At 40.5% G+C, this 15,036-nt stretch overlaps 1 protein-coding gene across 1 annotated transcript in view; it reads left to right on the plus strand.

The window, feature by feature from the left end:
• The first annotated feature begins 293 nt into the window (after window positions 1–293).
• LOC101846943 (phosphatidylinositol phosphatase PTPRQ) overlaps window positions 294–15,036 on the plus strand; it is a 65,002-nt gene continuing 50,259 nt past the window's right edge. The window contains exons 1-4 of the mRNA XM_005091479.3: window positions 294–880; window positions 1,627–1,693; window positions 9,878–10,039; window positions 13,305–13,433. Of these exons, the coding sequence (XP_005091536.1) occupies window positions 812–880; window positions 1,627–1,693; window positions 9,878–10,039; window positions 13,305–13,433 (427 nt within the window). The 5' untranslated portion in view covers window positions 294–811. The remainder of the gene's footprint in view (window positions 881–1,626; window positions 1,694–9,877; window positions 10,040–13,304; window positions 13,434–15,036) is intronic.

Consider the following 15,036-nt stretch of genomic DNA (forward strand, 5'->3'; position numbering starts at 1 on the left):
CACACAGACACACAAACACATATATACACACGCATACACACATACACACACATACACACAAACACACACACATACTCACATACACACACACTCACACCGGGTCTCTGGACCGCGATACGCACACTTCACTGCTAAGTTTTTCAACAAGGGTGAAGAGCGACTGCCATGGCAGTGCGTGATCTAGAAGTGCAAGTCTGTGGAAAATAGAAGAATCTCTCTAAGCAAAATGTGTCACATTTCTTTGCGGTACGCAATTATTCTGCTTCAATGCGCCCGACAAAGGAAGGGACACGTATTCAGAAAAATGCACCCTAGGCATAAGGTGGCAATGGATGTATCCCAACGAGGAAGTAAATCCTTGAGTCTTGATTGCAGCAGCCATAGCTAGGTTTGTGCCTTTCGGTATCTGGAAAGGAGATACCAGTCGACCGGGACTTGGTTTCTAAAGCTAAGCAATTGGTATCTAGCCTGCTTGTGAAGACACTCATATTGTGATGAAAGTACTGTTTCAAGATTCTGATTGCTTTTTTGGGTCTGTTGTGAATGACAGCCTTTCGGGCTGCGAGAGGCGGGATACAAGAGTTGAAGAACGGCGGTTTCAATATACGTAGTCAGGTGTCAAATCAAATCCGCAAGGAAAGACTTCCATCTGTAGAGTTGATACGAGCGTTACGTGATACGGCTTTTCAAAACTGAAGTGATTCCAACATTTTGGTCCGTTGGCGACCTTACACTGTTTGCTCCAAGACCAACTGTTCAGAGGTATACCAGACAGTGAAAGACTGATCTCAGACTTGAGGTCTAGATTCTTATGTCTCCTTTCACCCAAGTCATGGGAGTTGGGACTTTGAGTGTGATGTTCCTCTTTTATGTCAGCCTGGTAAGTACTTACTTTTCCTTTACTTTTTCTGTCCCTTTGTACCGCAAGTTGTCGAAGAGGAAAGGGGGGGGGGGGGTGCTATTGTAGGGCGTGGGGAATGTATTGCTGTTTCGATCGTCATGTTGTTCGGCGTCTTTGAGTCCGTAGATCCATCATTTTCTAGGCTTTCCTTTTGCCTTAAAGCCAAAGAATCTCACATTGTAAGCCTTTAAGTTTAAGGCTGGCTGTTGTTGCCCTTATTTTAGAACCTGTCCAAAACCCTTTAATTGATTCGTTGTCTCTCGGTGTATCTAGCTCGATTCGACGCCCTCTTGTTGGTTCCAAGGATGGAACAATTTGGGGACTTTTAAAATGAGGACCTCCCAAGCAGAATGTGGAACGCGTATTTGTAGTGTGAGGATAGCGCAATGCTGATTTCTGGATGTCGCAGCATGTTGAATCTCAAGATCGACTGTAGTTTGTGTCTTTTAAATATCTAGTTTACTTTAGCTGCACCTTTTGACTGTTGTTGATTTTCTTGAAAACGCACTACAGCAGCAAGAAAACTTGTAAACTAAACGTCCCAAGTCTATTCTAAATGTTTATTTCATTTTTTTATACACCTACTAGTGTTGGGTTGTTTCTATTCAGCACTAACTCTGCTTTGACTAATATAAGTGCCTACCTATTCCACGGGAAACATGTAGATTTCACAAATGTCCTCTATAACTGAAGTTGTAGTTTTCCAATTTTGTAATACTCCTCAGTGTGCTGCCGAGGATGCCGCCGCAGCTTTCCCACCAACCCAGACAACCCCACCGACCCCGGCACCAGGTATATACATTATATATAATATTGTAATGTGATTATGTTAGTGGAAAAAAAAAGAAAAATTAGTCAATGGTCCCAGTAGTGATTCCTGTACTTCTTCCAACAGAGACGTGTTTACTTTTATATTGTCTTCTTTCTGAAAATCTGTAGAGAGGACAGTAAGACGGCAACGCACGTGCCCCCCCCCCCCCCCCCCCCCCCTTTTTCTCCTTTGGGGGGGGGGGGGGGGGGGGGGGGGGGGGGGGGGGGGGGGGGGGGGGGGGGGGGGGGGGGGGGGGGGGGGGTGTTAGGGGGTGTTCAAAGAAAGTGCTTTCCTTCTGGCAATTGTAACAAATCTCTTACAGTCACAAGGTCGGAGGTGTCGCTCACGGTTGGAATTTATGTCTCTATTTATAGCTTGTAGGGCTCTGTGACATTGTCAGTCCGAAAATATACTAGCTCTGTCCGCCTTGTGTCGGCAAATTGAAGGTGGTAGAAGGATGCAAACGTTTCACTGGGCCATATTGTACCCGCCATTTCGTCACCTTATGGGATTGACATCATTTGCTACAATGGCGCTGTCTAGAGACAACGATTACTACTGCTGTTGTATTAGCGGGAGAGGAGGCTCAGCAGTCACCGATCAGTGTCCAGTAGAAACAGATTATGAAACCGCTGTGGTAAATAACATCACTTAATGACCCAGTTGCGACAGTGATACTCAAAATTTCAAAATGTTTTCGAATGGATCCATCATCATTAATTGACTATTTATTGCAGACCTGAGACTTGTTGAGGCAAACAACAAATGAACCATGAAAAAAGTCATACATACGCTGAAAATCGACAATCCTGGGCATCCGTTGGTTTTTGAGTGCACTGAGCTCAAATCTAACCTTCAAAACCTCTCCCCCCCCCCCCCGAGGGCAGTGCTACTGACTGAAGTGTTTTTAAGCAATTCCCAAGAAAGGGGGAGGGGGGAATATTTACATGTTCTTTTGCATCGTAGAATTGTAAATAGACTGATGTATCAATGTCATGCTCATACTGTGCCCAAACAACGTTGGTGGAACTGCTGCTTTTTCTTTCCTCATCCTTACTACATCATAATATATCGTCATTTTCCCTCTATTTGTTTTGTATGTTGTCACTCTCTTTTGAACTGTTATTTCCGGGGTGCCTTGATAGTCGAAGCAGACTTTGTGCTGTTGAGGCTTGATGGGTGAGCAGAGTAAGCCTGATTCCCCGTTTGCACTTCTCTGTTGGCATCCACCCATTGGCGCTCATATGACCTTTTGTAGGTGCGAGCGCCATAAAACCTTACTAAAACTAAAATCAAACTGAAGTGGTACGGGCACGTCACATGTTCATCTGGACTGGCCTAGACTGTACCACAGGAAACAGCACAGATAGGGATGCAAAGAGGTGAAGAGGTAGATGGAGAAAACGATGGGAAAACAACATGTAAGAGTGGACTGGCCGTGACTAGAACAACGCACTACAGGAAGCTGAGATCTGAGAGGAGTGGAAGAAGCTGGTTGCAAAATCTACAGTCACAGTGGTGCCCCAACGGTCAGCTAGACTACAGGATAGGTGAAAGGGAAGGTGAAGGTGAAGGTCAAAGTGAAAGTGAAAATGAAAGTGAAGGTGAAAGTGAAGGTGAAGGTTGCCTCATGTCATTCCTCTTTGGGGGTCGCTATGTTCGATGCAACATCATAAACACTTGTGTTATGTGAAGCAACTGGTATTTGGGCTAGAAGTGGTGTGTATTGCCTTTTTGTACTCAGTTTACGGATAGATTAGGAAAGAGCCCATTTTCACCTTTTTGTAGGCCATGTGGTATTCCATTTATCTTCCGTGTGTGTATGTGTGTGTGTGTGCACGCACGTGTGTGTGTGTGTGGGGGGGGGGTGGGTGCATGTGTGTGTGTGTTTGTGTGTGTGTGTGTGTGAGAGAGAGAGAGAGAGAGAAAGAGAGAGAGAGAGAGAAAGAGAGAGAGAGAGAGAAAGAGAGAGAGAGAGAGAGAAAGAGAGAGAGAGAGAGAAAGAGAGAGAGAGAGAGAGAGAGAGAGAGAGAGAGAAAGAGAGAAAGAGAGAAAGAGAGAGAGAGAGAAAGAGAGAAAGAGAGAAAGAGAGAAAGAGAGAAAGAGAGAAAGAGAGAGAAAGAGAGAGAGAGAAAGAGAGAAAGAGAGAGAGAGAGAGGAAATCTTTTCTGTGTACAAGAATTCCCCCGCCCCCTTTTTTAAAGAATCTCTTCCTTCCCCTTACACAAGCCATGCCAATGCCATCATATTGTTTGTGATAACGAAGCCTACTTCAGAGGTGTGACTCTAATGCACCCCCCCCCCAACCTGTGTATCCACATAATATAATTTCTATGTTGTAAACCGAAGCTTGTGATGACCCCATTGGACTCTCATGTCAGACTCTCCAGTTACATTCCTGATCCTGAACATTGTCCCTTTTCTCTTTCTGTCTTTTTTGTTGTTTTTGTTTTGTTTTCTCTTCTCTTTGTTCTTGTCCCCATTGCATGTTGTGAGAAAGTGTACACGGGGACAGGTTTGCACAGATGTTCACACAACTTCTGACACTCATAGTTGCTGTCAATCGATGCTCTTTATTGTTTTTACTTCTCTTCACTATGATTATCTGCATAATCTTCCCTATCTTGTCTCTTTTGTCACAATTTAGCAAAACATTATTATGTAGGCCCCTACATATAATATATTTCGACATGTTGCGTCTGTCTCCTCCTTTACAGTCCTCTCTTTCTCTTCCCTTGAAGGTCTATCGTCCATATCTCGGACTCTTCTTTTCTATGTACACGTATGTTACTCTCTCGTAACACCTCTAATCTTCAGCACTTGTATGACCTATATATTTTGCAAGTGCCGTAGAATCTTACTAAAACAAAACAAGTCCTCCCTTTCTTTGAAGGTTCACATGTTCCTAGATCTGACTTGCCTCTCCCTTCTTGAACCTTAGTGGAAACAGCTAGATCTAGATCTATATTTTTCCCGTGAGTATGTGTGTTATCATGCCTTTGAATTGCCCTGTGTTGTTTTTTTGTATGTTTGCGTTTTCAGTCATATAACTGGCTTACATTTATGTACTGGTGCACACCAAGTCATACTGTTGTTCTTGAACTTTGCTGATTTTAGAAGTTGTCATCGCCATCCACTCACTTGGGTTGGTTGTGTTGAAGCAGTTTTTCAACACTTGTATCTAATCCATGTTTTTTTTGGTTGTATGTGCACTGTTTAAGGGGGTGAATTTATGTGGAACATTTACTACATGAACAGAATGTAGACAGCTTGCATATGTGACCTGTGCTGGAGGCTTTGGCTCTCAAAAGTCAGCAGTTTCCTATAGGCTTTAAACTAGTTACTGGGTGGTTAGTTGGTGCTCTTGTGTGGTTTGCTTGTTCTTTCCTATTAAACTTATGTCGTCCTTATCTCTCCTTCTTCTTTGTGTTTGTTACTCTCTTGTAACACCTCTAATCTTTGGCACTTGAATGACATTATTGTGTCTCAAGTGCTGTAAAACTCTTACTGAAACAAATGAGCTAGTGCAGTTGAAGATAAGAGGCAAATTGCCTAACGTATAATTTAGGAATAGGGTCTTGATACCTAGTTATAGCTGCACACCACCAAAATTCCTCTCTGTTGTCAGCATTTCACAAAAGAACTGTCACAAATATCAACAAGAAAACAGCACAAGGAGACTTATGACCCAGCCACGACTAGCGAGTGTGCGCAAGGTTTTGAGTGTTCGTTGAGTAACACATCAGAATATTTGTGTGAATGCCCACCTCCCCAGTACTATAATGGGAGCCTTCGTGTGGAAAGTAAGTCTGTACTGCACAATAATAACCCAGTCCCCTGTCCACCAGTCTACTAATGAGGGCAATTCCTTGAGGAGAATTGTTCTTCACTAATGTACAGATAAAAGTCAATTTTTTTATTCACCAAATTGATTAGCAAATCAGTGAAGAACTCATTTTTATGTATGTTGCTAGTTTTCATTCTAATTGCATTTACTGACCAATATTCTGTAGTTATAACTCTGTGTTGTTGAAATATTGGTACCTTGTATGTCTAAAAATGAAAAGTGCTGACTACTAAAAAAAATGTTTTCCTTATTTGCTTGGAAGAGATAATATACTAATGTAGAAGTAGACCACAAAATGCTCTGTGACATAACATGACTGGGTGAGTGAAAGCTTAAGGCAGTCCTGATGTGGACAGACAGGGAAACACTTTTTCAAGACTTTTGATTACTGTATTCTTTGCTGTTTTATGCCTTTACTACTGAGAAGAAAGTTTGAAAGTATTATTCCGATGTCTAGTTTTCTCTTTTAAATCAGAACACCAAGTGTTTCTCCCCTGATATAGATACTGAGGATATTTTAAAGTCATTCTCACCCCTGGATAGGACTATATTCTAAGTGAGTAGTTTTAAGGTGGTTCTCCCTTTATTAAGGCCACTTGGTGAACATAATGTTAACACACTGTGACATTTATTTCATTTAATAAAGCACTTAAGTTTGGAGAAAAATTGTATAATAATAATAAAAGCATTTCTATCCCGCCTTTCCCCACAACATGGGCCCAAGGCGTACATAGGAGATTATAAAGCGCATTCATACTAACCTAACACCATACAAATTCATCATGTGCGCACATTTTGACAGCAAGTTTCTTTCAGACAATAAAAAGTACTCAGACAAAAAGGCAAGGTACTGTCCATTACTTACAATATTTCTTACATAGATGTGTTTTGAGCCCCCTTTTGAAGGTATCAAGTTTTATTTCGCTTCTCAAATCATGAGGGAGAGTGTTCCAAACTGTTGGCCCAGAAAAAGAAAAAGCTCTCTCCCCATATTTCTTCAGTGACACACGAGGTGTTAAAATTAGTCTAGAGCCACTGGATCTTAGTTCCCGTGATGGTGTGTATGGTACTGTGAGTTTTTGAATGTACGTGGGAGACTGGTTAGTTTGACCTTTGAAGCATAGTACGGCTAACTTGTATTCAATTCTCGCTTTCAGTGGAAGCCAATGGAGCTCTTTAAGTAGGGGAGTCACATGATGGCGTTTTGATTGCTTTAATACTAGCCTGGCAGCATTGTTTTGAATGCGTTGGAGTTTTGAAATTTTTCTTCAAGTAGGCCAGCGAACAGTGAATTGCGATAATCAATGCTATACTAAATGAAGGCAAACAATAGTTTTTTTTATGGCATCAGTGCTAAGAAATTTCCTTATGTGAGCAATTCTTCTCATTTGTAAGTATGAAATTTTACCTATAAGGTTAAGTTGGGTCTCCATGGACAAGTTTTTGTCTAAGTATACTCCAAGATTTTTTGCTTTGTTCGAAAAAGCGACAGTACCTTTGCCAATGGTGAGACATTCTATGAGCATTTATCTTTGAACTGATTGAGCACGGCATGATTTCTGTTTTGTCATCATTTAATTTCAATTTATTTTCAGTCACCCATGCTTTTACAGATTCAAAATATTGGAAGGTGTCTTTTCACAGAGATTTAATATTGTTGGGTTTTGCAGACTTGTAAAGTTGTGTATCATCTGCGTACATATGGTAGGGCATGGAATGGTGTCTGATGGTACGACCAAGGGGTAAGGTGTACATAGTGTACAGCACAGGTCCTAGGACTGACCCGTGGGGCACACCAAATTCCAGCAATTAATGACGGGATTGCATGCCATCAACAACAACAACAAACTATGATCTGTCACTGAGATAAGATCGAAGCCATTCAAGTACCGTACCAGATATTCCGAACATGTCCGACAAACGACTCAACATGATGTTGCAGTCTAAAGTATCAAATGCTGCAGACAGGTGTAAAAGTGAGAGAATGGATATCAAAATCTCAAGTGCTGCATCTCAGAGATAATTCTGAGCAAAGCAGTCTCAGTGCTATGGTTTTCTCTGTGTGCCGATTGAAGTGGCTCAAACAAGTTATTCTTAGTGAGGTGATCTTTAAGTAGTGCAAGAACTACTTTTTCCTAAACTTTGGAAAGAAAAGGTAAGTTTGATACTGGACGGTAGTTCTTTAGGTCATTTGGGTCAATGCCAGGCTTTTTAATCAGAGGTGAGATAGATGCTGTTTTGAAGCATGGTGGAACTGTACCCTCGCTTAATGATGTGTTTACAATTGAAGTTATAACATTAATAACATCATCAATATGCCTGTGCAATAAGTTAGTGGGCATTGGGTCTAAATGACAGGATTTTAATGAAAAAAGACGGTTCGCTTCTCTTTCTTCTCAATTTAGTCCTACTCCTCCTGTTCTCCTGCACATCCCCTCCTCCCGACCTCCTCCTCCCGACCTCCTCCTCCCGACCTCCTCCTCCCGACCTCCTCCCTCCCCCAAGCTTGTTCAGAGTTCTTGTTGTGTCTCCTACTAATCCATCCTAATTCGTGTCCCCTTTGTGCTTGGTGGGAATTTAAAGTATACTGTGCTGTACGGGCGGAACTGCTCATCTTGTTTAGTAGACTTGCGTTTTTGAGGTCGTTAGATCAGGTCCAGAATGTGGTTGGCCAGTGCTATGGCGTGGTCGGCTCCTTCTTTCCTATCAAACATCTATCGTCCTTTTGTCTCCTCCCCCTCTTCTTTTTTGTGTCTGCTACTCTCTTGTAACACCTCTAATCTTACGCACTTATATGACCTTGTTGTATTGCAAGTGCCGTAAAACTTACTAAAACTAAGACCTGGTCCTGTCCCAGCTACACCAATTATCAGTGGGCCTATTTTGGCTTAATATGTGAGGCAGCGTGGTGAAATCATGCCCTCGTCAAAATAATGACATTGAAGAAAACGGCATTTTTCGCTAGTTTGGAAATTTTTAAATCAAAATTTTGTTTTTTGGCTCAACACCTTTCATGCCCATTAAAGAACACATCTAGGTGTGGATTTTACCTGAAAGACGCTGATTAAACGCGAAAAAGATGTTAATTTTCATTTTCCACTAACTCTCAAAGTAAGGAAATAACTCTATTTTGTAGGAAATATTCTCGCTAATTTTACCTCTGAAACCAGGCAACCCCCACCCCCTTCAATCGAAAATATTAAGGCAAATGGACAGGCTTTCAGATGATACCAAAAATTCCATATTGTGCTCCAAAACTGCAGAGCGCCTGATTCCACCGCGTTGTGACACAAATGATACATTACTTGTTGACTTGATTCTACTGTATGTTATGTTTTGTAGAGTTGAAAAGTACAAGTTGGGGGAAAAGACACAATTGACCTAACATGTAAATGTGTTTTACGTACACATATTTCGGTTAATTTTTAAGATGTGATGCCTTTTTTATGTAATGCGGGTTGAGCTTTTTTTAGAAAATGGAAATGCACATCATTAATGCAATTTATTATTATTATAACTATTTATTTAGTCGAATTCGAAAGTTAAGTGGTTCCGAAATGTTAAGCGCCCAAAGTGACGGACTTTCACAAATATAATAAGAGAGATACATTGCTCCGCTTTGTATGCTTTTGCACTATAACATCTTACTGTCAGGATTAGTCATCCCATATCCTTTCTTATAGTCAGGGCTGAAAGAAATAGAGAAGAGTATCAAGGTCACAATAGAGATCCCAGTATGTCTTTGGATGGACGAGTACCGAGTTGTTGAAAAATGTTCATGTGTTACATGATTTGTTTGTTGAGTAGATTTTATTTGTCACCGATATCTTATTTCTGTCATTCGCATGACGTGTTTGTGTTAAACTATGTAACTAATATTGTAATGAAGGACCTTTTTCTCTCTACTGCAGGTTGATTCTGTGTTTTGTAGTTGTCATTTTCTACTTTTACCCACGTTGAATTTGTTTTACCAAAGTCATTTTTTGTTCTTACATTCCTATGTTTTGATTTGTTCAGAAATTGTGTCCAAGGATCTAGAAATGTACTCAGTAACAGAGCTGAAAGAGTCCTTGAAGCTAATTCCTAAGCCTTAAACACTTAACTATCTTACGTTTCAGATTTATTTTTCCAGCTGGTAGAGGCTTCTGTACGAAACAAATTATTTAATGTGCTTGACTGTTGAAATATTGTTACCTCTGTTTAGCTATCTGTCACCTAATTATGCCATACATAATGTATAGTCCGAATAGTCACTTTTTAAAATCATATGAACTCCCCCCCCCCCCTCTGCTGTTTTCACCTTTTCACTACTCAATAGGGCCAACACGACTGATGCGTTTATTCGAAGAGGGTGGGAACCGTACCTTGTGTCATGCTGTATTGGAGTTGAGATGTCCTGAAGGTGATGAGTGCCCACTTACAAATGCAGTTTGTGAATGCCCCAATTTTATGTACAAAGATGGGACTGGCTGTTTTCCAAGTGAGTTTGCAAACAACAATAACCTGGTCCCTGTCTAGTCAGCTACTAACCGCCACTGTGAGTTGGAGTTTTGGGATATCTTTAATGAACCCGTTAACTACCGTTTATATATTATACAGTGGAGTTTCTTAAACTGAAATCTACAGGATCGCTGGATTTTCTTCGGTTTAACCAGATTTTCGGTTCAGTGATCTGAAGTTGCTCAATACAAGAAAAAATAATTTGAGAAATTATTTTTTATCAGTAAGGTTATAGCTGCTTTTGAGTTAAGCATGTTCAGTTTTTGTGGACTTCTTTGTATCTAGTTTGTATTGCTGGTTTTGGGTTATATAGCAGCAGTCAATGACTAATACAAATCACGTAGTAATAATTATAATATGTAATGTAGATTTGATTCAATACCTTTTCGACTTGATACATTTTGAAGAAGTTTTCTGTATTTCATGGTACTTACATACATGCAGATCTAGATGCTAACAAAATATATAACACTGCTTGGTAACTGAAGGTCTATTGAGACTTCCGCGGGCGTTCTCAAATTATGTTTTCCCTTGAATTGAGACTTTGATTTTGGTAATACGACAGCGGAAAAAGAGATGATGTTTTTTCCTGTTTCTGATTATTCTCATTCACTCACAAGTGCCTAATGTTCCAACCCTGGCTAATTGAAAAAGACAGGTGCTATTTGCAACGCCGCGTTCTGATTAGCTCCAATGCTATTTGAAACGCCGCGTTCTGAATAGCTCCCGTGCTATTTGAAACGCTAGTACTAGATCTAGAAGTCATCGTTTCTACCAGTGGCGGGGCGGCATTGGTGCAATTGGTGCAAGCGCTCCACCTAACCCTGGCCTTCACCCCCACCCCTTTTCTATTTGTTCTAAACCAGTCAGTGCTCTAGATCTACATTAGGCCTATTACATCCTTGAGATCCGTCACCCGCTGGCTGCGCCAGTGATGGATGAGACAGTCAGCAAGGATGGTTTATGCTCGTCCCACAGCTTGCGGTTGTGTCTGCTGGGAGCAAGCAAAATCTTTGCACCAAAGTTATTTTTGTCTCTGTAGAGGAATCTAGGCATCGTTCTTGCCGCGCAAGAAGAAAAGTGCATGAAACTGCTCTTCGCAGCACCAATTTGGTGCAAGCTAAAAATTTGATTCAAGTTTCCGCTAGCCTATCTACTACACTAGAGTCTACGATAACTCAATGAAATATGGGTATCGAAACTGTTGTCTCCCTTTATTGTGTAGCAAGTCCTGGTGCTGCACGAAGTAATTGCAAAAGAAGAAATCTTTAAATCTTCTCAGATTTTGAGCATAGTGAGTTGTTAGTATTGTTTCACTTTTATTGCAACTTCTATGCGGTTTCATTTAGAAACAGTTGTAAATAATATTTATATCGATACGGGATATCCTGCAGATTCTTACTGACTTTCTCTAGAAATCTTAATACAAGTAGTAGCTACTAAGCCTATAGCCCATTTGCTCTCTTTCCAATTCTGCACCACCTTGTCTGCAACCCGCGCGACGCCACTGGTTTCTACCTAATAATATTGTAGTTCTGCCTGAATTGTGGAAGCTTTCTCAGTTTTTTGATAAAACTCCAAGGATTTGACTCCTTTTTAAACGGCGCTGTCTTATTCCGATCAATATTGGGTAGATCTCTAACAATTGTTTCTGACATTGTTTGCTCAAAAGTAGTCTTGTTCATCTGTCATAATCATAATCATTTGAGTTTGAGCAAGTAGGTCAAAAGACGCTTGGATAACAATCACAAGACAGTGCCACTCGGTAAGCACTATTTCCTGTCCGCAGTGTCGTCATACAAGACCTAAAAATATTATCTCTGCGTGCACTTTATATGACATATATTGCTGACTTGCAGGTTCTGAACTTGATGTACTGATGTCTATTCTTTCTGTTGTGATCTGTTCTTTTTTCTGATCATAGTGACTTAGTTCAGCCTGCTAGGGGATTTTTTTTTAGAGTATGACTGAGTCGAAGGTTCATAATTAATATTGGATTTTGATGACACATCAACAAAGTTTAAATAATGCTCCAGTTTTAAGACAGGTACACAAAACTTCGCAGCCATAGTCACACCCTCCTTTTCAAAGAACTAATAGTTCTCTGTCTTAAGTCTGTCACCCACCTTTAGAAGAAAGTCTTTGCTGTCATTTGTGAATGTCCACTAGGTCTGACCGTTGCTGGATAGCCACGGAGAGGTGGATGAGTCTTGGTGCGTGCTTACAGTCAGGGACAAAGTCTTACATGTTGTTTTTACTTTTGATGGTATGTGGAAGGGTTCACATTTCCCACAGTCTACGTAATGAGTCTCAAGTGGTGCACAACCTAGCCAGAACAATAAACAGGAAGAAAATACCGCTGTTTGTGCGTGTTTTCAGAAACAATCAATGTTCTTGTTTTTAAAGATTCCCAATGAAAAGCTGAAGGCCTAAAGAGAAAGGGAGAAGTTTCGAAGAGCCGACTAAAAACGTCAAAGAACTGAAAAGTTTTACATCTGGGTTCTTGTAGGGCAGAGTCCGGCCCGAGGATGACGCAATTTGGTGAAAACCCAGAAGTTTTACAAGCAGCACTCTTGTGTTTTGAGATTCCTGTCGAAGGATAGTGAGAGTTAGAAGGAGGAGCCGGAGTAGAAGAAAAAAAGAAGAAAAGGAAAGACACAGGTTATTTAAAGTGTGTAACTTGAAAAAGGAAGGATGGAGGAGAAAAATAGTAAGAGACTTCCACTCAAGATTTCAGTGATAGACTGAGAGACTTGTTCAGATACAAATGAAAGAAAAAGATGTTAAGCCTACTTGAGCCCAATTTCAAGAAAGGAAAAAAAAAAAAAACAAAGAGAAAAAAAAAGGTAGATCCCCGTGAGACAGGTGAAGGACAAAAGGTGAGTTGAAGTGAATAAAACTGGTTTGGGCATTAGAGTCAGTTTTCACTTTCTGTTCACAGGTAGAGGAATATGAAGGATGTAGGGTTTGGAAGAAAAAGAAGTGAGGTAATATTAAGTAAAATATTATTGATGACAAGCTATGGCAGAAATGTGAAAACTGCTTGTATTTTCATAGTTTGGAAAAGGGAGAGGGTTTTATTAATCTTCTTTTTTTTTGGATAGGGAAGGGGGCAATAGTGGTATGTACAAAAGAATGATCACTGCTGATGCTATTTTTTCAAAAGAATGTGACTGGTTAGTCAATGTGACAAATTCACATATATCGAAAGTCGTGTTTATTGTCACTGTTTTGTTCTCGTCCAGAAAGCAGCTACGACGGAGTGTGTCGATCAGGGTCTGAGAACCAATGTGCTGGACAGCTTACTTGTCGCTACTCCAGGTGCCAGTGTTCTAGAGGGCAGGTCCACTCTGGCAACGACCAGTGTACCACAAGTAAGTAGGGGTTAGGGGGGGGGGTTCGCTTGTACAAACATCAGGTATGGGATTAATGTCTGAGGTTAAGTAGGATTGGGAGGAAGAGCGGGAAAAGAAGAAAACAAAGGAAGAGACAATGGAAGCTGGGAGAGGTGTTATTTAAATCATATGACTTGAGGGAAAAAGATGGAGGAAGGGGAAAAAGATGAGAGACTCTCACTAAAGATATCAGTAGAAGACTATGTGACTTGTTCAGTTGGAAAAAAGGACTTGAAATCTATATGAGTTCAATTTCAACAAATTCATAAAAATCATAAAGGAAAAATGAACAAGAGTCTTTTCGAGTCAAGTGGAGAATAAAAAGTGAGTAGGTGTGAACAAAGCTAGTTTTGATATTATGGTCAGTTTTCACTTTCCCTTTATAGTTTTGCATTACTTACACACGTAGAGGCAACAATATTGAGGATGTGTGTTTAATTGGAACAAGGAGTGGAGAGATCCTTAGTAAAAGAGATCTGAAGAGAGGACAAGGAAAAATGTGAAAGCTGTTTGTTTTTATAGTTCGGAAACGTGGGAGGGTCATATACTGGGAAGACCAATACTGACATATAAAAGAATTAACAAAATAAATATTATATCTTCAAAAGAATTTGATTGGTCAATCTTTGTGTCAGAATTACAGATCTGTCAAGCGTGCTTATTGTCCCTCTTTTGTTTTCCTCCAGATATCGACTATGGTGGACAGTGTCCATCTGTGTCAGATAACCCATGTGATGGACAGCTTCGTTGTTTAAACTCCAAGTGCAAGTGTTTGAGCACGGACTACCATACTGGCAATAACCAGTGTGCCCGAAGTAAGTAGGACGGAGAGAGAGGAAGTTGTCCTTTAACATGTGTGAGGAAGCTGTTGACAGTTTGTTTACATCATTATCATTGAATGTACAAACTACTGTTAGAAACTTTTTGTATGTTACTGTGATGTTTGTTCTAGTTTTATTTCCCATTTGGTTGGTGCATTATGTCTCTCCGTGGTCCGTTGGGACTTGATGAAGGCGGCAATGTTGTAATAAATGTTCGGCATTCATGACACTTTACCTTACACAGGTATGTGAAATACATTGCTGACTTGAAGGTTCTGAACTTGATGTACTGATATCTATTCTTTCTGTTGTGATCTGTTCTTTTTTCTGATCATAGTGACTTAGTTCAGCCTGCTCGGGGATGTTTTTATAGTACAACTTGATCAGAGTCTTAATTAATATTGGATTTTGCTGACACACCAACAAAGTTTAAATAATGCTCCAGTTTTAATACAGGTACACAAAACTTCGCAGCCATAGTCACACCCTCCTTTTCAAAGAACTAATAGTTCTCTGTCTTAAGTCTGTCACCCACCTTTATAAGAAAGTCTTTGCTGTCATTTGTGAATGTCCACTAGGTCTGACCGTTGCTGGATAGCCACGGAGAGGTGGATGAGTCTTGGTGCGTGCTTACAGTCAGGGACAAAGTCTTACATGTTGTTTTTACTTTTGATGGTATGTGGAAGGGTTCACATTTCCCACAGTCTACGTAATGAGTCTCAAGTGGTGCACAACCTAGCCAGAACAATAAACAGGAAGAA

This window comes from Aplysia californica, unplaced genomic scaffold (genome assembly GCF_000002075.1).
Source record: "Aplysia californica isolate F4 #8 unplaced genomic scaffold, AplCal3.0 scaffold00030, whole genome shotgun sequence".
NCBI lineage: Eukaryota > Metazoa > Mollusca > Gastropoda > Aplysiida > Aplysiidae > Aplysia > Aplysia californica.